General features: G+C 31.9%; 9 protein-coding genes across 9 annotated transcripts; 4 read left to right on the forward strand and 5 right to left on the reverse strand.

Annotated features, from left to right (window-relative positions):
- Window positions 1–583: 583 nt before the first annotated feature.
- DFA_09008 (uncharacterized protein) lies at window positions 584–3,919 on the reverse strand (the record flags this gene model as incomplete). Its single annotated transcript, XM_004354818.1, has 6 exons — window positions 584–1,909; window positions 1,993–2,293; window positions 2,378–2,611; window positions 2,693–2,834; window positions 2,921–3,077; window positions 3,893–3,919. The coding sequence occupies 6 exons, from the start codon at window positions 3,917–3,919 to the stop codon at window positions 584–586; spliced, it is 2,187 nt and encodes a 728-aa protein (XP_004354870.1).
- A 1,153-nt stretch (window positions 3,920–5,072) lies between these two features.
- On the forward strand, window positions 5,073–6,104 carry pppB (protein phosphatase 1; the record flags this gene model as incomplete). Its single annotated transcript, XM_004354819.1, has 1 exon — window positions 5,073–6,104. The coding sequence occupies one exon, from the start codon at window positions 5,073–5,075 to the stop codon at window positions 6,102–6,104; it is 1,032 nt and encodes a 343-aa protein (XP_004354871.1).
- Window positions 6,105–6,778: 674 nt separating this feature from the next.
- Window positions 6,779–7,072, forward strand: DFA_09010 (uncharacterized protein; the record flags this gene model as incomplete). The annotated part of the gene is made up of 2 exons (XM_004354820.1): window positions 6,779–6,815; window positions 6,873–7,072. The coding sequence occupies 2 exons, from the start codon at window positions 6,779–6,781 to the stop codon at window positions 7,070–7,072; spliced, it is 237 nt and encodes a 78-aa protein (XP_004354872.1).
- A 338-nt stretch (window positions 7,073–7,410) lies between these two features.
- DFA_09011 (uncharacterized protein) lies at window positions 7,411–7,918 on the forward strand (the record flags this gene model as incomplete). Its single annotated transcript, XM_004354821.1, has 2 exons — window positions 7,411–7,680; window positions 7,739–7,918. The coding sequence occupies 2 exons, from the start codon at window positions 7,411–7,413 to the stop codon at window positions 7,916–7,918; spliced, it is 450 nt and encodes a 149-aa protein (XP_004354873.1).
- A 966-nt stretch (window positions 7,919–8,884) lies between these two features.
- DFA_09012 (protein kinase C substrate 80K-H like protein) lies at window positions 8,885–10,745 on the reverse strand (the record flags this gene model as incomplete). The annotated part of the gene is made up of 6 exons (XM_004354822.1): window positions 8,885–9,336; window positions 9,451–9,557; window positions 9,637–9,772; window positions 9,804–10,262; window positions 10,330–10,539; window positions 10,622–10,745. 6 exons carry the CDS (start codon window positions 10,743–10,745, stop codon window positions 8,885–8,887), a joined length of 1,488 nt encoding a protein of 495 aa, XP_004354874.1.
- A 270-nt stretch (window positions 10,746–11,015) lies between these two features.
- Window positions 11,016–13,863, forward strand: DFA_09013 (uncharacterized protein; the record flags this gene model as incomplete). The annotated part of the gene is made up of 5 exons (XM_004354823.1): window positions 11,016–11,234; window positions 11,307–12,128; window positions 12,211–12,911; window positions 12,972–13,450; window positions 13,517–13,863. The coding sequence occupies 5 exons, from the start codon at window positions 11,016–11,018 to the stop codon at window positions 13,861–13,863; spliced, it is 2,568 nt and encodes an 855-aa protein (XP_004354875.1).
- A 625-nt stretch (window positions 13,864–14,488) lies between these two features.
- Window positions 14,489–16,060, reverse strand: DFA_09014 (uncharacterized protein; the record flags this gene model as incomplete). The annotated part of the gene is made up of 6 exons (XM_004354824.1): window positions 14,489–14,504; window positions 14,607–14,912; window positions 14,987–15,294; window positions 15,364–15,524; window positions 15,592–15,823; window positions 15,893–16,060. 6 exons carry the CDS (start codon window positions 16,058–16,060, stop codon window positions 14,489–14,491), a joined length of 1,191 nt encoding a protein of 396 aa, XP_004354876.1.
- Window positions 16,061–16,945: 885 nt separating this feature from the next.
- DFA_09015 (uncharacterized protein) lies at window positions 16,946–17,387 on the reverse strand (the record flags this gene model as incomplete). Its single annotated transcript, XM_004354825.1, has 3 exons — window positions 16,946–17,029; window positions 17,171–17,252; window positions 17,332–17,387. The coding sequence occupies 3 exons, from the start codon at window positions 17,385–17,387 to the stop codon at window positions 16,946–16,948; spliced, it is 222 nt and encodes a 73-aa protein (XP_004354877.1).
- Window positions 17,388–17,685: 298 nt separating this feature from the next.
- DFA_09016 (uncharacterized protein) lies at window positions 17,686–23,321 on the reverse strand (the record flags this gene model as incomplete). Its single annotated transcript, XM_004354826.1, has 11 exons — window positions 17,686–17,812; window positions 17,896–20,276; window positions 20,369–21,064; window positions 21,137–21,315; window positions 21,389–21,471; window positions 21,554–21,762; window positions 21,836–21,935; window positions 22,000–22,322; window positions 22,413–22,530; window positions 22,654–22,709; window positions 23,283–23,321. The coding sequence occupies 11 exons, from the start codon at window positions 23,319–23,321 to the stop codon at window positions 17,686–17,688; spliced, it is 4,311 nt and encodes a 1,436-aa protein (XP_004354878.1).
- Window positions 23,322–23,395: the final 74 nt, after the last annotated feature.

Consider the following 23,395-nt stretch of genomic DNA (forward strand, 5'->3'; position numbering starts at 1 on the left):
TCCGTAGATTTCCACCACATAATAGTCTACCATATCTATACCCAAAAATTAAAAATTAATGTGTAATTATATTAATATATTCATTATTTTTTAATAGTACATACATAAAAATACCAGACAGATTCAATCCCAACATCGTTCACTTTAAATGGTTTGGAATGTCAGAGTCTGTCTATTTGTTTTCTACTACTATTGTTTTGTGGTTCATTCTTCAAAAATGAATTCCGCGCAAACAGAGTATCTAAACATGTTCAAAACGTTTTCATGTTTGTAAACCTTGACAGAAACAATTGAAAACTATTAAACATACTATTCTAACTTTATATTAAAAAAAACAATTGAACTCTTTTGGAAAAAACTTTATTTATATCAACGATAATTATTCTTTTTTTTCTTTTTTTCAACTTTTAAAAAGATCCCAACCAAACAATTATTTAAAATTTAGAAAAAAAAGAATAATTATAATTATAATTAAATTATTAAATTGTTAATTGTTCAAACCCAGTTTAATAATTATTTAAAGTTTTTCCGCTTTTATAATGTTCGATAATAATAATAATAATAATATGGTGTATGCTTTATTTTAAGAAATGATTAATTTATCTTGAAGTAATCTTTCATCTTCCAAACTATCTTCACCTTGACAATGTTTTTTGTCTAATATGAATATTTGGTTTGGTCGGATGGAACCATAGATGAGGATGAATGTGCCCACCAGACCAACGAGCCAGCTCCAGGGGTAATAGTATTCCTGTGTCGATCCAAGACAATAGTTGAAAAGGAGTAGGGATGTGCCAATGTTAAACACCACCAATGACACTCCAATCGCCGACAAGGTTCCCGATCTAAAACTTTCGGTCCTTGCAAACACCAACATGAAAAACGACGGGATGATACCGAGGATGGGAATAATGAGTGACCAACCTGGAAAGCGGCATTGACTCGGTGAGGCTGGTAGTGGTTGTGTCACGTATGGATAGAATTGAAAGACGAAAAAGCACATGTACGTAATGACCAGTGGGATAAAAGATACAAAGAACCCAAGTCGGTATCCAATCTTGCGACCCTGTGGTTTCTTGAGAAATGACGGTATGATATTCTTGCGTTCGGGTAAATACTTTATAAAAAGTGACAAGTGGAATACAATCACCATAATGAATACCCATGTAATGACAAAGTATAGTGATTGCAAAATAGCTGTTTTATAAAGTATAGAATGTTCATTTGAATTAAAATCCAATGATCCACTATCCTCTGCTGATCCACTACTACTTCCAACTAATCCTTTTAATCCATTATTATGATTCATAAAATAATTGTAATAATCTTGTTGGGTTACAAGTTGAAGGTGTAAAGAAAGAGTTGGTGTCGATGAATCAGTACTAGTACTAGTACTAGTTGAACCATCAGCAGATGATGAATCTGTTGAAGGTGGCATTGGTACACTACTTTTAGCAGCCTTGTCCAATGGGAATGGGAAATTAAATGTGATGTATTTCCACCAATCCAAAGAAAACAATAGTACCCATGTGAGAATAAGTAGGACAAAGCTAATACTACAATAAAAGCCTGCTTTTAATCCACTGTACCGACGCACACTATGTTTGATCATCAGAGGATAAATAGCAAACACATTGAGACAAAAACCTTCAAAGAAATGTCTCCATTGCGAGTAAATGACAGGTTTGATCTTTATAGGTGGTACATATCGCATTTGATCTTCAAAATGATCTATATGTTCCAAATCCTGTGAAATGACTACACAGTTGCGTGAATGAATCTCTAAATTAACCAAATTATATGTAGTTCGTATGATTACAGCCGCTCCTAAACATCCCAACATAAATAATATTGACATTGGTGTCCAATATTGAGAAAATATTATAATTAAATATACAACAAATGGTGACTAGAAATATTTAAAAAAAAAAGATAAATAATTAAATTAATTTCAAAAGTAATGATTTCTTTCTTCCTTTCTTTTGTACAAACCTTGAAAAAGATAATTAAAAATCCAAGTCCTAATTGACCACCATATCTTAATCTTTTGTTGATACCAGTGGCCAAAGTTAAATACATGACACCAAAATAATTGAAAATGACACCAATAGCCAACCCCTTCCAATAATCTGATAATCCTCCACCCCCTCCATCCTTTACACCTATTCTATTCCAATAGGTTCTCAACATTGATCTCAATGTTACCAATAAACCATTAAGTAAACCAAGACCTGCTCCCAACCTAGTTAAAATACCTGATAACTCTGGATATCTACATACTGCATGTGGTGATCTAAAAATTAAATAAATTAAAAATAAGAAGAATTAATTAAAATGATCAACATAGTGTTCATTCATTTGATTATGTCATATTTACGTTTCTTGAACACTATATACAGCTTTAAAATCACAAGCACCAACTTGAAGAGGACATCTAATTTCAGCTTGATATCTATTATCTTGAAATGTAAAATCTAAATTTGAAATCCAACGATTTGATATATCCATACACTGTGAATCACATGTATCACCTTCTTTTAAACCAACACATCCAATTTGTGCAATATTTACAGATATATTTGAATCTGGTACTGGTAAATATTGTAATGCTCTAAATCATTTAAATAAATAGAGTATTTGTTAGAGGAAGGATAAAGGCTGACCAAATGTGTACATTTAGACAATAACATACGCATCACAATTTTGTTTTAATTGAGTTTGAACAAATTCTTTACATTGTGGATTATCGGCACATGTATCGTTATTTGCCATATATATCCATGATGTATTTGGTGTTGATGAAAGAGCACATGCACAACATGATGGTAATGATCCTATCGATTAAAAATGTATTAGTCACAAGTGAACTCACAGAGTTGTCATAGGTATTTATTATTATTAATATTAATGCAATACTTACCATATTGAGGTTGAATAGTATACCATAGATAGATGATGAGCAATGGAAAATAGATGATTGTTATGACACCAGCCAAAGGATTCCTACTACCAGATTTTTGTTCTTTAAATTTTGGATTTAAATCACAGTTCTCTAAAAACTCTATTGTCCTATCCATCTATATATATATATATAGATATAGTCTGTAGTTTTTACTTGTTCCTGTCTCTATCCTATCTATCTATCTATCTTATCCTATGTTCTATAGTAGTTGTTGTATTGGTTGTAACTAGAGTAGAGTAGTTTAATTACAGTCTCTTTCTCTTTCTTTACTCCGACCACCGATGATTATATAATGTCAGATGTAATAATAAAAAAAATCTACAATAATAAATAATAAATAATAATAAATAATAATGATGAATGATGACAATAATGATAAACGACACCCATATGTGTGAGTGTGTGTGTTGTCAATAATAAATAAGATATATTAATCATTTTTGTGTAAATTCATTGGCGGCGGATGATGGCAACCAGAGTTTGATAAATCCGACTTTGAAAGGTTGTCGTACATTGAGTCGTGCTAGCACAGAGCCCCGACCAGAGTGCATCGGCACATTTCATTGAAAAATGTCTTGCTTGATTTGATATCGATTCAATTGAGACCCAATATATCTCCCACGAGATATCTCCATCCATCCAATCAATCACAAACTATAGTAGATTAATTAGATATATAGATATATCTTGTAATATGTCTCATCTTCAAATCATATGATATGATGAACTGATCGATTGTTCACTCACAACTGCTGCAGAGAGAAAGGGAAAAGTTAACGATCGACGACTTTTATTTTTCCCTCCTTTTTTTTCCACTAAATCCTCCCCTCCTCTCGGTCTCAATAATTGGTAGTAGTACTATTGTTCATCTTCTTCTCCCTGCCTTGACCATACATTGTTCTAAAAATAGTAGTAGTAGTAGCAATAGACTTTACTTGACTTTTGTTCTACCTCCATTTTATAAAGTTTTATCAAAGTTTGGAGGAATTCGACCGTTGAAAGAGAGTTGCTCTCTTTTTTTTTGTCTATCTTTCCCTTTTTCTATTTTTTTTTATTTTTTTTTCCCTTTCAAACGTTTTAAAATTTTTAGAATCGATTTTTTTCTCTTATTCACTATCGTTGTGTCTTTATCTCTTTACTTCTTCTGAGAAGATCATATCATATATAGATTTAATATCTCAAAGGTATATAGTTATAGAATAGTTTAAACATTCACACAGAATAGCAATAAACAAACAAAGCGACCTCTCCCATTATCATAACCAACAAACATATCAACCTTATCAAAAAAAAAAAAAACACAACAAACACCGAAATCAAAAAAATACAAAAGCCTTGATACAAACATAAATAGCTAGCTAGATAGATAGATCGATTGATAGATTATATAGACATAGAGATAGCTAGTTAGTAAGGGAACAAACAACAACAGCATCCTCCTCTTTCCTTTCATCAGGTGACGCAATGCGATGCGATACAATACGATGCGATTGTTTTCTACTATGTATATTATAAATGTCGACAATACATTATAATATAATATACATCATCATTATAGACATAGAGGATTCATAATGGATAGATATTTATAGACATAGGCAGACAATGAATGAATGAATGAAGAAGAGAGTATCTCGAGGAAAAAATAGAACGACGACAATCAACATCACAAACAAAAGATCTGTTAAAAATATCATCATTATAGATAGAGAGGACTTGATAGAATAATCAAAGACTTTGAAAGAGATTGTTAAAAGAGAGTGATGATGATGAAAGCAAAAAGAAATGATGGTGGTGTAGAGTGGGAACAAGTGGTTAAAAGAGAGAGTGTTTGTTTGTGTTACTTTTTTTGTTTGTGTTTTTAATCAAATCAATATCATATCGTATCACTGTATACTAGTGTACACTGTACTCTCCTTCATCCTTTCTCCTACCTCCTGTTTTCTTATTTATCAACTACCAAAATGTTCAATGAAACCTGATGATGATAATAACAAATAATAACAATAATAAGAATAACAATCACATCAATCACATCAAATTAATTGTTTTTTAAATATATCTCATCTCCTTTTTACTTTAATATTATTATTAACACATTTTACTTTATATGATATTTAATATATTAAAACAATATTCTTCATCTTCTACTAGTAATAGGGCGGAAAAGATGGAAGTAGATTTAGACTCTGTTATTGAAAGACTTTTAGAACCTAGAACATCGAAACCAGGTAAACATGTTGACCTCTTAGAAGAAGAGATTAGATATTTGTGCACGACTGCCACCGAGGTCTTTGTCAAACAACCCATTTTGTTGGAATTGGAGGCACCGATCAAGATTTGCGGCGATATACATGGACAATACTACGATTTACTTCGTCTCTTTGAATATGGTGGATTGCCACCCCAATCCAACTACCTCTTCCTCGGTGACTATGTCGACAGAGGAAAACAAAGTTTAGAGACCATTTGTTTGTTGTTGGCCTACAAAATCAAGTACCCAGAGAACTTTTTCATCTTGCGTGGTAACCACGAGTGCGCATCAATCAACCGTATCTATGGTTTCTACGACGAGTGCAAGCGTCGTTACAACACCAAACTATGGAGAGCGTTCACAGACTGTTTCAACTGTCTCCCCGTGGCCGCCATCATCGACGAAAAGATCTTTTGCATGCACGGCGGTTTGTCGCCCGATCTCAAGTCGATGGAGCAGATCCGTCGTATCATCCGTCCCACCATCGTGCCCGACAATGGTCTCTTGTGCGACCTCTTGTGGGCCGACCCCGACAGAACCATCCAGGGCTGGCAAGACAACGACCGTGGCGTCTCGTACGTCTTTGGTCCAGACATTGTAGAACAGTTCCTCAAGAAATTCGACCTCGATCTCATCTGTCGTGCCCATCAAGTCGTCGAAGACGGCTACGAATTCTTTGCTAAACGACAACTTGTAACAATATTTTCCGCTCCAAACTATTTTGGTGAATTTGACAATGCCGGTGCAATGATGGGTGTCGACGAAACATTGATGTGTTCGTTCCAAATTTTAAAACCTGCCGATAAGAAAAAGTCTTCTGCCATCTCGGATAGTAATGGCAGACCTCTCACCCCTCCAAGAAACAAACAATCAAAACAAAAAAAGTAAATCAAATAGTAATAGTAACCCAAAACTAAATCAAATCAAATCAAATCAATTCCCCTCCCAAACCTCTCACAACTCACACATAACAATAATAATAATAATACCCCCCCTTTAAAAAAGAAGAAGAAGAACTTAATAATATAATTAAAATGATCATTTTTATAGTCCCTCCCAAAAAAAAAAAACAAAAACAAAAAAACAGAAAAGAAAACAAACATTCTTGACTCTGGATGTAGTTTCAACAAGATCTTCTTTTTTTTTATTAATCCAAAAAAAAATATATTAATTATTAATATTAATAGTCACCAACACAAACAACCAACAATAACAACAATAACAATAACAAAACAAATAACAAGAAATAGATAGAATTCCAATCACACAATAATCATCACATTCTCAAAAGTTGATTAATCACACTCCAAAAACCCTTTGTACTTTCGAAAAAAACCCTTTAATTCTTTAAAACGGAAAAAACAAATAAAAAAAAATCAAAAATAATATTTTCTACACAAAAAAACTATTTGAGCTTTTATTTGCTGCGAACCTCAAAAATTTTATTTTTATTAATTATCATAATAACTAGTTTCATATACGATTAGAGAGAAATAGAAATTATAATTTGTTTATTTAAAATAAGAGTATTCTAGAGAGAGAGAGAGAGAGATACACTAACAATGGATAAAGATGGTGAGGATGATTCAACCTCAAAGTGTAAGTAATGTAATTACCATGTTAGATATTTTGTACTAATTTATTTATTATTATTAGACTCAACCAAGGTCTACAAATTACTTATCTCTGAGAAAAAGGAAAAAGCTGCAAAATACGTAAAAGATGAAGAGTTGAGATTAGAATTCTTCTATACAAAGACTGATGTGGAGGTCAAAGAATTGCTTTGCGTCGAACAAGAGCGCATAAGTTTAGGGCTCGCAAACCAAATAGTCGCATTATCAAAACATCAACCCTAAACAAGGTAACCAACAAACAATCGCAAATATTGACGACGAAATAAACGTTCATTTACTAATCATTCTATTTTTATCCATCAGATAACTTGCTGGTAAATCAGGAAAAGTTGGAATGGCACCGATCATTTTGGATGAAACTTGGGGATGCAAAACTAGACAATGCAACATCTTGTCTCTCATTCGTTGAAGGAACAACACTCCCTATATTTTCAAAGTTGATAAATATAGACAGGATTTATATTCGGGAGTGCTACATTGGGATGTACACACTCATCAAATCTCAATTACGACGATCCTATACCCATTTAATTCTTGGTAACCCTGGAATTGGCAAGTCAATGTTCATTGCCTACATATTGTATCAATTTAGAATAGGCGGGGTATCAGTTGTTCTTCATTCGATTCATCAAGAACAAATCGTCTTTTTCCAAAATGGTCTATCTCCAACCGCATCATTTCTCTCAAGAGTAGAGGCAGATATCATATTGTCCAAGAAAGATTTATCTATAGTGTACATTGTCGACTCTATCAAAAACATAATTCAAACATTTGCGCCAACTATCTTTGTATCATCACCAAACCCAGATATATATAAAAATGAAACAAAGGTATGTGATTAATAATTATAATTAATTTGTTGTTTATTTTCTAATCTATCCTTTGTAGCAAGATACAAAGACATTGTGGATGCCCATTTGGAAGTTAAAAGAACTTGTGATGTGCCGAAATATCTCATTTCAAGACATTAAAGATGACAAGTTACAAACCCTTTACGACCTGTGGGGCGGAATTCCAAGACAATGTTTGGCCAATTGTGACGAAGATAATACGAATATCCTCGAATAAGCTATCGATAAGATAGACTTTCCTACACTCACTCAGTACATTGGCACATCATCAGCACCAGATTCGTTGTCCCACAAAATTCTTCACAATCAAGTTATAGATGGAAGTAATTGGAGTGCCAAGACTATCGAATTTGGATCACCTTATAAGGTGGATGGTTCTTTGAACAGATTTGCCAAAACGTACTTTCGGGTGGGGGAGCCTTTTAAAGGCAAAGAGTTATCTGGAGTGTACACGGAGATTTCCCTCAAGCTTGGAAAACTCGAAATGATGTTGTTCGATTCGCATGAGATTGGTCAACTTCGATGTGGGACCTACCTCATTCCAACTTCCTCCAAGTTTCCTGCGATCGACTCGTTGATCAAAGGGTACAATGTTAACGCTGCATCAAAAACAAATAGCACACCAACTCGAATGTTTCAAATGACTGTCTCACCAACTCACCCTATCAAATACCAAAAGTTTCTCAAATTTCTACAGGATGCAAATCCTGCTCTCCCTTTAGAGCTGTACTTTGTTCCACCTGATGTGTATCCATCATTTGAACGCCAGCAGTACGAAGGAAAACCAGCTGGTTCAATGGACCCATTGGTATCAAACGTCAAGCAATTTGTTATCTGCATCGATTATGATACAATGAAAACAACAACAACGGTGCCGGTTTCGGGTGAAAGAACTACGAAAAAATCCAAACTTTGCGTTAATTATTTTTCTATAGCAAAACTTTTAATGATTCATTTTTTTTTTTAGACCAAAGCTTCGTATTTATAGATAACTATGTACTAGTGCACATATAATTCAACTTTGTTCATCCAACTATAAAATACCGATGTTTAACATTCAAAAGTTATTAAAATCAGAATGATGATCATACTCTTGAATTGTGTTCTATGGCACTTCATTATATAGTTCATAATTATATATATATATATATATATATAAAATATATATTTTATTCTTTATTTTTTAAAATTGATGATCATCTTCCAATTGTAAAACCAAAAGATGTTCCTTGTCACAAAGAGCAGGAGTTGAGAATTTCATAGAGTATTCACACTTTGATGGTTCTTGGACATCGTAGATCTTGTTTTCAGAGCCACATTCGACTTGAACCTTGAGACTACGCTTTGGTCCACCCCAACATTGAACACCATTGGTAAAGGACATGGATGAGTGGTTTGGTCCCCATTCTTCGAATCTACCGAGACTGGTATGTCCTTGCTTGGAATTTTCAAATGGACACATGGTGTAGGTATAGTCTTTGGTGGGTGCATCAAAACATCTTCCATAGAGTGGCAAGAAAACATTGTCTGGTCCCATATCAGTGATTAAAAGCTTTTCTAATTTCTCGGTTTGTTCAATATTGTCTCTTAATTGTCTATTCTTTTCTCTAAGTTCACGATCAATTTCTTCAATTTCTATAATAATAAAGAGAAATAAAATAAAAAAAAAGAGTTAATACTTAATAATAAATGTTAATGTGATATCTGTGATAGATAGATAGATAGACATAATAGAAAATAGATAACAACTTGACAATTCAGATATTTTAGATTGTGGCAAGTATTGGCTTATAACATCAACAGCTGCTGATACCATTTCTTGCAATGTATCTAAAAGGGTTGCCTTTACTATTTTTCTATAAATATAAATATATATATAGACAGAGATATATAAGTATAAAGGTAATTGTTTGGTGGATGGAGGTGAACATATACAGACAAAATAAAAAATAATAGAAACAAAATATAATAAGATGTGTATAAATAAAGTGAAGATGACGACGATGATGAATCTTACCATTTTTAGTTTCTTCTAATTGTGGATCTTCAGGTTCTTTTGGTTTTGGTTGATCTACTTGTTGTTCTTCATCTTCATTGCTTACAACATTTGGTGTCATTCCAGTTTCTCCATCTACACCAAAAGTAAATGGTTCTGTTGTTGGTGTTGGTTTCTTCTGGTTGAGCAGTTTTATCTTGGGTGTCACCGTTGGCAGCTTGTTCAGTTTCATTTTGTTGTCTTTCAATTTGTTCCTTTAACTTTCTTTCAGCTTCAAGTTGTTCCTCTCTTTCCTTCTTTTTAGCTTCAAGAGCCTCCTTTGCAACTTCCAACTCTTTGATGGTTTGTTTCAATGGTTCGTGTTCCTTTCTAGACTTTTCAAGTTCCTCCTTTTTAGTCTTTAATATTTCGACGGCTTCATTGATCATCTCTTCTTTAATCTTGAGTCCAGTTGTGTACTTTTGGATGGCTTCTTCTCTAGCCTTTCTCATTTCCTTGCTTAATTCTGCACAACTGTCTTGACATTTAATCAATCCTGATTGTTCATCAGATCCATCACAACAATCTAAAAAGTAAACCGAATAAATAAGATGATCACAATTCCTGAGCAGCAGAGTGAGATGAGTACATACCGCAAATACCATCATTGACCAAGATAGATGAGATCAATTGACCCTTGTATCCCTTATTCTTACAATAGAATTGACCATTTGAACATGCACTTGTGCCTGGTTCATCAGATCCATCTGGACAATCGCAATAGTCATCGTTGACGTAATCGATTGGGATCGTTTTACCCGATCCAAAGCATGTAAATGTTTCACCCTTATAATATTCTAATTCTAATAGTAGTAAACAAATATTGTAAGTATATGATAGTGGTTATACCTATAAACTATTGCGTAGTTCATGTACAGTACATACTTTCAGGTGGTACACCAAATTGAGGTGATAACTTGTTCTTGTTGTTGTTACCACTATCTTTAGTGCATTGTGAAACTGCAATAAATGCAACAATGATAATGAATAAAGAGAATAATAGTTTCATCTTTACTTTCTCTCTACCTCTTTTTCTATCTGTCTAGATTAAAATTAAGTTCTTGAAGTAGCTGCAGCTTCAAGTTCATTAAAAAAAAAAAACTAAAAATAAAAATAAATTATCGTTACTTGTAAAGACAGTGAATAAAGAGACTTTTGATTATAATCAATCGATTCGATTCATTATACAGTTCAATTTAGTTTTATAACATTTATTCAATGAAAGAGATAGAATAGAGCAACAATGAAAAAAGAAAGTAATGGTGTTGTTGTCAACAATATGGCAACATCATCGTTTAGAGTGTCGATTGCATCAACCTATCAACCCTGTTATACAAAGTCTAGTTTGGTGTCAGAGAAGGATACTATTAGATCGACACCTTTTGGTTATAGTGGATCTTCTACTGTCAATGAATCAAGGGTCATTGTCAATTCGACAATCCCTACACAACTGACTTGTTATCTTTATGATGGAGATTCTACTATTAAAGTATTAAAAGTATGTAACTAAACAATACGCGTTAAAGAAGATCTTGATTCTTACTAACCAAATGGCCTATATATCATATAGATTATAAAATCGACAATACCTATACAAGATCATTGCACAATTGTTGATAAATCATCATTGTATCTCTTTGTTTTATTAACTGATTTCTCACTATGGTCTATTGATTTACACACTGATATTAATCAGTTGACCAATCAACAACCTACATCATCAACTACAATAGATGTTGATGAAGTTGGAAATGGAGGAGGGAAACGAAAATATCAAGATTTTCAACAAGATGGCGACGTTGTTGGTTTTAATACTACTATTGTTATGTTGGGAGTAGAACATCAATCTATATCTAATGTTGCTCGTTATATTGAAACATTGGATAATTTGGAATGGATATACTTTAATGGTACTAAATTGGTACTATTGTTCAACACTGATAATCGTCACTTGGAATTGATTCAATCCAAACTAGAATCTTTTTTCAAATCTGATATTGCAATTGAGGGATATATCATTACGAATCCAATCCAAGAAGAAGAAGAAGAACAAGAAATCATTTCAAGAAAACCATTCCTATTTACCATTCAAAAACAACAACAACCAACCGACATTACCATTGAAAATCACATCTATTTTCGATTTGATACAATTCTGGTTGTATTAAAACAACAAAAACAAACATTTAATAATAAGAACCAACAACTCAAACTTGTAAATATTTTACCTCCCAATAACCAAAACAACAAACAACAACTATTAAAAGTCTACAAATCAATATCTCCCAACAATCAAACTACCATTATTTTAAAATCTGAAAGTTCATCAGATCAAATCGAATTCAATTTAAATCCAGATCATACAAATATATCAAAATTATTAATGGTCAATGTAAGTAAAGCAGCTTTTTTTAAAATTACATTGTACAAGAAAATCACATTTTAATTTTTTCTATTCCCTTTTCATTTAATAGGATCTTATTATTTATCAATATAGAGGAAATCTATATTTTGTTAGATTATTTCAAAATGATGATAGTACTACTACTACTACCTTTAAATACATTCAAGTTAAAAATCCTCCACATTGTAATGATGTAACTGATTTTTCAGTTGAACCCTTAAAACAACAAACAAATGGTAGTTCATATCAAATCTATATTCAATTTAAAAACTCTAAAATGAATATTTATAATATTATATTAGAGTATGAAAACCAAAAATCAAATAATAACAATAATATTAATTTAATCGCTAACAAATCTTATCTCTATCTATTTAGAGGAGGAGATGATAAAAATTCAAAATGGTCACTATATACTGATGATTTAAAGCAAATTTCAAATCAATATAAAGATTTATTGACAAATGTAAAGACTGTTGATCACTCTATACTAGAAGTAAACAAGATTATGACAGTTTTATCGAAAAAACCATTTCAATCAACAAAGTCACGTCCATTTACTTGTAAGGTCATTCCACTCTTGTCTCCAATTAATAATATCAATGGAAACCAATCGACTCTTTTGAGAATTACCGTACATAATCATACAAAGATAGACTTGTCCAACAAGAATGGATGGTCCTTGTTAATTTCCTATAGGATAACAGATTTTCCTCTTAATTATACCTTTACCACCGTTTTACCAATTGATTTATTATCAAACTCTTCATTGTAAGTAAAAATAAGAAATAATTATTTATCAAAAAACTTATATTTATTTCAAATTTTAAGTAATATACAGCATGAATTTGAATTACCATTAAATCAACCAATTCCATTTTCAATGTATATTATTTATCAAGTACCTTTTTTCAATGGAAAAGGAACTACTTTTCAAGTTGGACAAGTTACTCTAACACCTTTGGATTTTATGAATATATCAACTACCAATTACGGTAATACAACCATGAAAAGAGAAGGAATATTAGATTCAATTATTGAACTATTAGATTCCTCTTCCTCTTCATCTTCTTACTCTTCGACCTCTTCACCACCAACAACACCACCAATAACAACAACAAGGTACAACAACATTTTCAAACAAAAACTTCACATTCCCATCAAAAGTTACTCTTTTATGTCAAAGGGTGATTATTTGGAACAATTCTACAACTTTGTATTTTCAAAAAATAATTTGGTTTCTCTTAAAGACATTACTACTCTATACTTGAATTCTACAAATATTGATAATATAATGATAAAAATGAATAGTATGTTTATTATTATTTTTATTATTGTTATTGATCATGCTAACCCTAACCTTTTACTCTTTATAGGAATAGATGGTAAAACAAATTCAATACAATTACAATCAAAAGATTCAACTCATCTCTTTTTACAATCAATGTTATTAAAATTTATGACAAATGATATTGAATGTCCATTAGAGGCATTAAATAAGGACATGGAATCTTTTAAAGAAAAATTAAAGTTATGGATACAATCAAAAACAAGTACTAAAATATTGGCAGACAGAGCATTTTCACCTACAAACTCACCACCAAGGGGCAATCAACTTCAACAACAAACTCATCCAATGTCTGCAGAAATCGAACAATTTACCAAACAATGTCAATCAATCATTAAAATTCAAGAAAGTTTTCACAATTTATTATCAATTTAATAAATAAAACAAAAGAAATAAGAAATCGATGGCGATCATAACAAGCATCTTTTGGTTTTTTTAATTGTTTTTTTTTTATTATTAAGTTAGTTTGACTAAAACAGAAAATGGGTCAACAAAAAAAATTAGGTCATAACTATTAATTATAATTATTGTAATTACTTTGATTGTTGGAACGGGGGGAGGTTGTTGATTGTTGTTGTTGGAAATTATTGTTGTTGTTGTTGTTGTTGTTGTTGTTGTTGTTGTTGTTGTTGTTGTTGTTGTTGTTGAGGTTTTAAAAATATGTACATTGGAAAAAAAAAGGATAAAATGATTATATTAAAAGTTGGTTTGATTTGAGTTGATTTTTTTTTGTTGTAATTGTTGGGACTTGTTGTTCTGTTTTTCACATTGAAGTATAATCCTATCTACTGTTGGTTTGCAAGGAAAAGGGAAGGGTTGGTTGGGGGGGGGGAGGGAGGAGGGAATATGGCATAGAATATTCCCAATTGTATTACGATATATTATTTCGAATCAATTATAATTTGTGTGATTGATGAAATAGACAGCGCCGAGTTGGAGAAGGTTCTTCTTGATATATGAGAGAGAGGGAGGGATGGGGGAAGGATATCTTTGATATTTTTTAATTCTTGAAAATTCTAAAGAGAGAAAAATATGGTCGGTGTCCAACAATTTGTGAAGTTTGAGCGTTGATAATGCAGGTGAAGTTTTCACGATTGTAACTGTACTTTACAAAGTACACTGGAAGGAATGCTCTTTGAGAGGCAACAGTTTGGATGGAGGTTTCGACAAAGGTATCTTTATAGGTTCCCATTGGAATGGTGTGATGGAGTTTCTCCTCGCAAGCCTCACGATCCAATTGCTTGACCTTTCTTTGAGTAGTATCCCAAGCATTCTTTTCATCTACCATATAAGCAAGAGTAAGTATACGTGGATCGGGTGTCATTGATTCATTGTATCCAAGGAGTTTAACTTCCCAACTATTCATTTGATTCAATAAATCCTTATCAATTAATTTTTCATTTGCAATGGTTGATTTACAATATCTAAAAAAATAAAAATAAAATAAAAAAGGAATGAATAAGAAATTGTAATATATCATATAATATATCTATCATACCTATGAGAAAAAATGTTTTCCTTTTTTGACCATCTCTTTTCAAACTTTGTATTTGCCAATATAGTATTACTGTTTGTGATTTGTGGAATTGGGCTGGCACCAGTTACAATGTAGGCACCATAGTTGGTTTGAGTGCATGCTTCAAAAACCCAATATGGAAGATACACAGCCTTTACGTAGCGGACTGTAAGGTTTTGATTCAAGTCTGATGGTGCAAACCACAATGATCCAATCCAATCTCTGAAAATTGTAATTGCCTTTTTCTTTGTAATATTAAATGGTAAATAAGCTGGTGGATCTGGTTCATCCTATTTAAAAAATATATATATATTAGTATCAAAGGTAATAAATATAACCCTTTTTTGTTTTGCACATACTTCTTTTTCAATATGATGTTCAACATCAAAATCACTTCCAGATGAAATCATAATGTTATGGTTACTATTCTTTCCTCTATGAGCTCTTTCACAACAATCTCTACATAAAAATGATAAGCATTGTTCACATTTTCTTGTTACTCTTTTATCAAGACATGAATCTAAAGTAGATTAGAAGGAAATTAAATTAATATATACCAAAAGACTATTATTTGTTATTATAATTACCACAAAATTTTGGACAAAAATCAAAGGCTCTTTTAATACTATCACTAATGTTTGACAAGTCTCTATTGACGGGCAAACTATCCAAACCTTTTTCAGTCAATTTGGTGATTGCTCGACAAACAGGACATGTGATACTTTGATTAATATTTAATTCAGGTAGACATGATGTGCAGAAAGAATGGAGACATGATAACATTAAAGGTCTCTTTAATAAATCCAAACAAACTGGACACTAAAATTAAATAAATAAATTATTATTAGTAACCAGTTATTTGTTTCCTTATACTTATATTTTACATACTTGAAGGTCTCTAGATAACGTAGAAATAAACTTGAATAAACTTTTGTTGTGTCTGTATTCTTCATCTCCGCTACTATCACTAATGTCGTCGTTCTTTCCATAATGAGGTGGCTGATTCTTAACCATCATCAAGGTTGCAATAATTGGTGGAAGATCAATATCTGTCATTGTTTTGTTGTGTTGTTGTTGTTGTTAAAAGTCTCTGGTGGTTTTGATGATTTTTCTGTTGATTTGATGATCCTCTGACTAACTTTTTGCAAAGTTTTGGTTTGTTGTGGCCTTGGAAAGATATGTGATTTATATATAATACAGTTGTGGTGGTTGGTTGGTTGGTTGGTTGGTTATAATTTATACAAAATAATGATAATAATTATCGATCAACTATTTAAAGTTTGGTATTATTATTATTCTCAGAGGAGAAAGAAGAAGATATAGTATAGGGATAGAATATTCTATGTACAATGGCGTAATAATATAATATATAAAAAATATTTACAGAGAGTTTATATTAAAACATATAAAGGAGGATCAGCAAGTGATAATATACAAAAATGATGATGAATGATTAAAAACGTTGAATAATTTATACAGAAAAAAAAGGGTACTATATATGTATAATATAATAATAAATAATATATATGATAGTGTAAATATAGAAAAGGGTAAAACTAGCTAGATCACAATTGTCATAAGAGTATATTTATATATAAAAGGTAAAAGGAATATTTAAAATAAAAGAAAAAAAGATGCAAGGGTAGTAGTATATATGTTAATTAAAAGGGAGGGAGCGGGAGGAAATTATTAAAAAAAAAATAAAAAATATTATTATTGGTAGTCTAGTCAGCTTCAAAAAAAAGGGTGGTATTATATTAACCTAGTTTGTGTGGTATCAAAAAAAAACAAACACCTAGGTGTTATTGTGGGGAGTAGTAGTAATGAAGTGAGTGAGTGATAGAGAGAGAGAGAAATGAATGGTGAACGGATGAATAGTGAACGGTGGGTTGTTGTAAAATATGTATCCTCTCTCTTGCCAGTTATGAGTTGAATTTCCTTTTAAAAAACTTGTTGTTGTTGTTGTTGATGATGTGAATAGATAGAGAAGAGATAAAAAGTAAATGGTGAAGCGGTAGTGTTATGCTAATTATAATATATATAAATGGTGAATAGGTTGTGATTAAAAGATATGATATGATTTCTCGTATTTAAATAATTGGAGAAGCAGATTTATATAATAAATGTATCTCTTAAACAAACAAACAAACAACACAATATATATACTGATGTTTTCTTTCTTTGTTTTTCTCTGTCTGTAGTTTTACTTTGTATATATCTTATCACAATAGAATAAATAGAGTAGTAACTAATAATAAATTAATTTATTAAGGGGGGTTGACTTTTAAATCTTTGCAGCTGAGGACCAATCCCTCAATAAAAATCACAATTCAGAGAACCCAATTGTATTGTCCAAAAAGGACGAGACCAAAGTTCCCAACATTTTTTTTTATGTTTGGGATTTTTTTTGGGAAGAAGAAGATGTGATGGAAAACCGATCGTGTGGTTGTCAGCTGATCGGAGAATCAATTTTGGCATGTTTGTGTGTGGGGGATGACTATCAGTTTGATTGATTTATTGTTGGAACGTTGAGTTGATTGGTTTTTATCGGTAATAACAACATCAATCAAAACTTGGATAAAAACAAAATAAAGATTCTTTATAATTCTATTTATTATTATACATAAGGGAAAAAGGTTGGGATTTAAAAAAACGAGTATCTATCTTATCTTTCTCTTGATTTAAAATGATTTGGCAACCAATAATTCATGATAAGTGGTTCCTGTTGGTAATCCATAGATATTGCTTGAATCAGCATTCATTGTATTAATTTCAATTATAGTTCCAATTATGCATGATTTCTTTGCTCTAAAGTTTAAAAAAAAAGAAATGGTTTAATTAGAAAAACTATTGTTTTTTTTTGTTTTTTTTTGTTTTTTTTTATAACTTACACTTCATCTTGGAAAGAATCTAAACAATCAGGAGAGAGATAATAATTTGGTGAGTTTATATTTACAGCTTCATATACATTATTTTTGACAAAGTAAAAGATTGCAGTCTTGCTGTGTCTAAAGTTGGCAAGGATTGCATTTTCATCGTTTTGGTTGTTCATGAGAATGTCGACAGAGAGAGACTCTAGTGATCTAATCTTATCGTTGAGGTCTCGAATATGGTTGGTTTGACCTTCAAGCGTGTTTTCGAGTGTGAGAATGTTTTCCTTTTGTTCCATGAGTGATTTGACGAGGAGTGAGTGAGAGATTTCTCCTGGTCGTTGTCCCAATACAATATTTGATATTTGACGCAAACTTGCATTGGATTTGTTGGCATCCTCTGTCTTGCTGGCCAAATCCTTTTCCTTTTTCTCGAGTTCTTGATCGAGTGATGTGCACAAGACATCCTTTTCAGAGAGCGATTCTTGCAACTTTTCAACTTGGTGAAGACTATTTACATAATTGACATTGGTGCTTTCGTATTGTGCCTCTAGTTTTTGTATCTTTTGATTTTGTTGGACCGTTTGTTCCTTGAGGGTCTCCATTTGCACGACATTGTGCTCCAATGTTCTTTGTAGTTCCTTGATCTTTGCGAGGAGTGTATTCTTTTCGTTTGATCCACTCGATTTGCTAACATTGAGTTGTTGATCCAAATCTTGGTTCTCTGTTTGCAACATTTCAATGGTAGCTTGACTACGCTCCAATTCAGCAGTGACATTTGCATTTTCACTTGTGAGTGACTCTATATCGGATTGTTGTTGAGCAATGGTAGAGGTGTGTTGAGTAATCGTTGAGGAATGCTCTGCAATCACGGCCTTGAAAGAATCAATCTCGGTTTGATGGGTAAAGTTTTGGTTTTCAAAGTCTGATAGATTCTTTTTGATGGCTTCGTCACGCTCTGCCAACTGTTTGGTCATATTTTGTACTCTTTCTTGCATGGTGTCGACTATTGCTCTCATTGACTTTTGCTCTTCCTTGTGTTGGTCCAACTCGATTTGTGACTTGTGGATCGATTCTGACGAGTTTTGTTCAATTTCTGAACGTTCGGATTGAAGTTTCTTGGTGATACCTTCCAACGTCTTGATGGCTACCTCGTTCTCCTTGATGGTTGCCTCATTCTCTTTGATGGTCACTTCATTCTCTTTGAGTTGGAGTTCCGACGATGAGATAATCTCATCCTTTTGCTTCATATCGTTGGTCAAGTCGTTCATTTGGTTCTGAACAATCGAGATGATAGTGTCCTTGGAGCGGATAGTGTCGAGTGCGTCTTCCAACTCTTTTTGCAGCTGTTCCTTGGCCTGCATCATCTCGGTCAGACGAGAATGCGACTTGTCCAACTCCTTTTCATACTCTTGAAGAGTGCTGTTTAATCGCTCGATTGAATCTACACTCTCGCTACTCTTGGCATCCAAGACCATACGCATAGTTGCCAATTCTTCGTTGGCAACCTTGAGTTGGCGAGTAAGTTTCTCAGACTCGTAACGCAAGTCTTCATTCTCTACTTGGCCATGTGATCTCTCCTCGGACAGGTCATCAAGTTGGCTTGTCAACTCCGAAATCTTAAACGTGTAATCAGAGGATTGCTTGGCGATTGTCTTGTCCATTGACGCAATCTTTTCCTCCAACATCTTGGTTGACTCTTCCAATCGACGCACCTCCTTTTCAGATTGCTTGAGTAGGTCGTTGAGGTTAACGATTGCAATCTTTCCACTCTCCAACTCGTTGCCCAATCCCAACACCTTGTTCTCCAAATGTCCAATGATTGTACTCTTTTCATTGAGTAGTTTGGTGTTGCTTTCTTGTGATTCGATCGACGACGAGTTGCTGATTTCAATAAACTGTTCGTGACGTGCAATTTGTTGCTTGAGCTCTTTAACGTCGTTGGATAGCTCTTGCTTGTCAGTGTTTGCCTTTTTCAACTCGACTGTCAACAATTCAATCGATTCGGAATCTTCATCCTGCTTGTCCTCCTTTTCCTGTTTCAATTGTTGAATCTTGGTTTCCAACTCTTCGATTTGTTTCTTTTTGATGGTATTCTCCAATTCATGTTCTCTAATCTTGTTTGACAATTCGCTTTCGTGAGACTGAAGTGTATCAATGTGCTTTTGTTGTGAGGCACTCTCCAACAACAACTTTGAAAGCTCTTGTTTCTTGTCATCCAATTCTTTTCGAACCTCTTCGATTTGATTCTTTCTAAACTGATCAGATGTGACACTATCACTCTGGAATATTCTTGATTTCTCTAATAAATCTCTATATTTTTCATCTGCTTTTGATGCCATTAAAAAGGTTGATTGTAATTTCATTTCCAATGATTTAATTTTTTCTTTTTGTTGTGATTCCTAAATAAAAAATAAATAAAAAGAATAAGTAAGTATATAAAGAAATGGAGTATCTATTTGTATGTTTTTCTTTTTTGGTATGTTTGACTTACTAATATTTTTGAATCTAAATTGGAAGATTTATCAACAAAAGTAGAGCCAGTAGAAAAATCTGTTTTTTTGTTGTTGGGATTTGTTCTATTCATATTGATTTGATCAAATCCATCGATTAAAGCAAAATCATCTTCTACATCACTATTTCCACCACTATTATTTGAACCTGTCTGTTGTTGTTGTTGCTGCTGTTGAAAACCAATGATTGGTTGAGATAAAACAGATTTAATTCTTGGAGCTGAATCTGACATGAACGTACCACTATTATTAATAATGTTACTACTTGTGTTGTTGATTTGTAACAATTGAGTATCAAATGGTGGTAGAGAAAGATGAAAAGCTGGTAATTGTTCTTTGAGAGATTGGAATATATTGGGAGGAAGGTATTGATAGATTCTTTCAAAGAATGTTTGACGTTTTGCATTTTCCTCGTCTCTGATTGAATTTAAAGAATCCAAAAATCGATTTAAATTGGAACCAATCGACGTACCAAACTTAATTCTACGTGAAGTCTCTGTCAATGCATCTTCATAGGCCGATGGCATATGATGAATACATTCCAATTGGAAGAAATTCGTACTTTGCTTATTAATCGCATCATTCCAAATTGAAAAACTATTAATCAATTCATGCATCTTTGCTTGTAACTTTGATATATTTCTTAATGTTGAAAATACAAAATGATTCATATAATTCTAGAAAAATTAATAATAAAAATAAGTACTTAATTGGGAATTGGTTTGTAGTCAATAATGATATATATTTACCTTTGCCTTTTGAAATAATAATAAAGTAGAAGAAAGATGTTCAATGTTTTTCAATGATGATTGTATACTTGTATCTTGGGAATTTTTAATCTCTGAAAATGACATTAAAATACTTGATATTTGATTTGGATCCTTTGAATTTCTAGATGATTCTAATGATCTTTTGATTTTTTCAGAATCTAAATAGAAAAAGAAAAGAAAAGATTAATACTCTACAACTTTTTAATACTATTTTTTGTTTCTTCTTCTTACTTGATAAAGTTGATTGGTGAAGAGCTTGAATTTGTTTTGTATTTTCTCTTGAAAATGTTATTCTTTCATTTAAATCCATAAAACTAAAAGTAAAAAAAATTAATTAATTAATACTTTTGCAAAGAGGGGAGGTGTGATCAAAGATATATTAGGTTTTTTTCATACTTTGTATCAACAGTTTTCTTTAATTCTGAATCAACATTTTCCATGATACTATCAATTTGATATCCCAATTCACCAAGTTTACTCTTTAAAGTTTCATATTCTCTTTTACATTGTTCACTCCATTTTCTAATTTCATTTTCTGGTATACAATCCAATAATGTTTGCCTATTTGGATATCTTAATGATTCATGTAATTTAACTTGTTTTAACTAAAAATAAATAAATAAATGGTTAAATTTTAGATTAATCATATAAAAATAAAAATAATTAATTAATTCTTACTCTATTTAAATCAGTTTCAAAAGATAATAATAAAGATTCGAATCCTGGAGCTTGTTTTTTGTATGATGTTGATAAATTTGAATAATTTTGTAATAACTTACTATAAAATATATAAATATAAAATGTTAGATATTATTGAAAATGATTACTATATTCTTTCTTACTTTTTATAATCATCCAAACTATTTAATGCAGCAGATATACATTTCTTTTGAATATTTAATTCACTAAGACTATTCATACATTGTACCACTTTGTTTTCATAGACCTCTTTGAGATATTGAGTTCCAACGACATGATTGTTGAGATAGAATTCTAGAGTAAATAACTTGTTGAGTGGGTTCAAAGAGGTTTCTAATTCCTTTAAGTTCTTTGGTGTTGGTAGTCTAGGTACATTGAAATCATTTAATGCCAAGTTTACATCCTCTGGATAATAACTAGGATTATCTAATATTCTCTTGTTGAATAGGTATATTTCTCTATCTTTCTATAAGCAGAAATAATATTAAAAAAGTAAGTAAACTAAAACTAATATAATAGATTATATATATCTCTCTCTTTGTTGTTGTTCACTTACAACGATGTTATAAGATTCCAAACTTCTATTTGAACTTAAATTGGTATCGGCTAATAAGATTTGTTCGTTTGGTTGTATACCTGTAACTGTTGTTAATGACTCTTTAATCGTTCCAATTCTATAATAATAATAATAATACAATACAATGTAACATCAAATCAAACAAGTATTAATAATTCATTCTTTTCATTCAAAGATATCTGCTGATGATGATTGGACTGTCTTGTATATTTTGACATACAATATAGAAGGATTGACAGGTATCTCGTATAGAGTTCCTGTATCGGATCGAAGTATCTTTAAATTAAACATGACTAACTTCTCTCTCTTGCTCTCTATCGTCTATCAGTTTGCTTGTATGTATAATTGTCAATAATAAATATATGTATCTGTATCTGTATGGTATGTATTAATAGTTAACAGTCGAATAAATAATAATAATGATCATAATAATAAAAGAGAGAGCGCTCACAACAACAACAATAATAAAATATAACAACAACCCTCCCCTTTGAGAGAAATAGTGGAAAAAATGTGTCACCAACAGTCACCTCCCTAACATCTGTTAATAATTTATTATGTTTTTATATTTTTTAGCTAATCTTAGATTCCAAAGTCTTTCCGTCAACCCTCCCTCATAGTTGGTTGTCTCTTTACTTCTCTCTCTTTCTTATCAAGAGTTCAAACATTGAAAGTAATAGTCTATAGTCTCTCTCTCTATTCTATATCCAGACAAATAATGCATCGAGAGATACATTTAGTTTGTAGTATATCATATGATATGATATGATAGCAGAGACAGAGACAAAGCAAAGCAAAAATATGCGTTGAATTATGGTGTGTGTTATTCTTTCTTTTATCGTACCACACACAAATGACACACTCTGTAAACCGCTGTTGTTTTGCCATATATCTGCACAACACGACACTCTTTAAAAATCTCTGTGGAATCGTCGATTTGGTTTATTTTTAAATAACACGCA

This window comes from Cavenderia fasciculata (genome assembly GCF_000203815.1).
Source record: "Cavenderia fasciculata unplaced genomic scaffold Scf_EU5ZYIE01BBABR-5, whole genome shotgun sequence".
Taxonomy (NCBI): domain Eukaryota; phylum Evosea; class Eumycetozoa; order Acytosteliales; family Cavenderiaceae; genus Cavenderia; species Cavenderia fasciculata.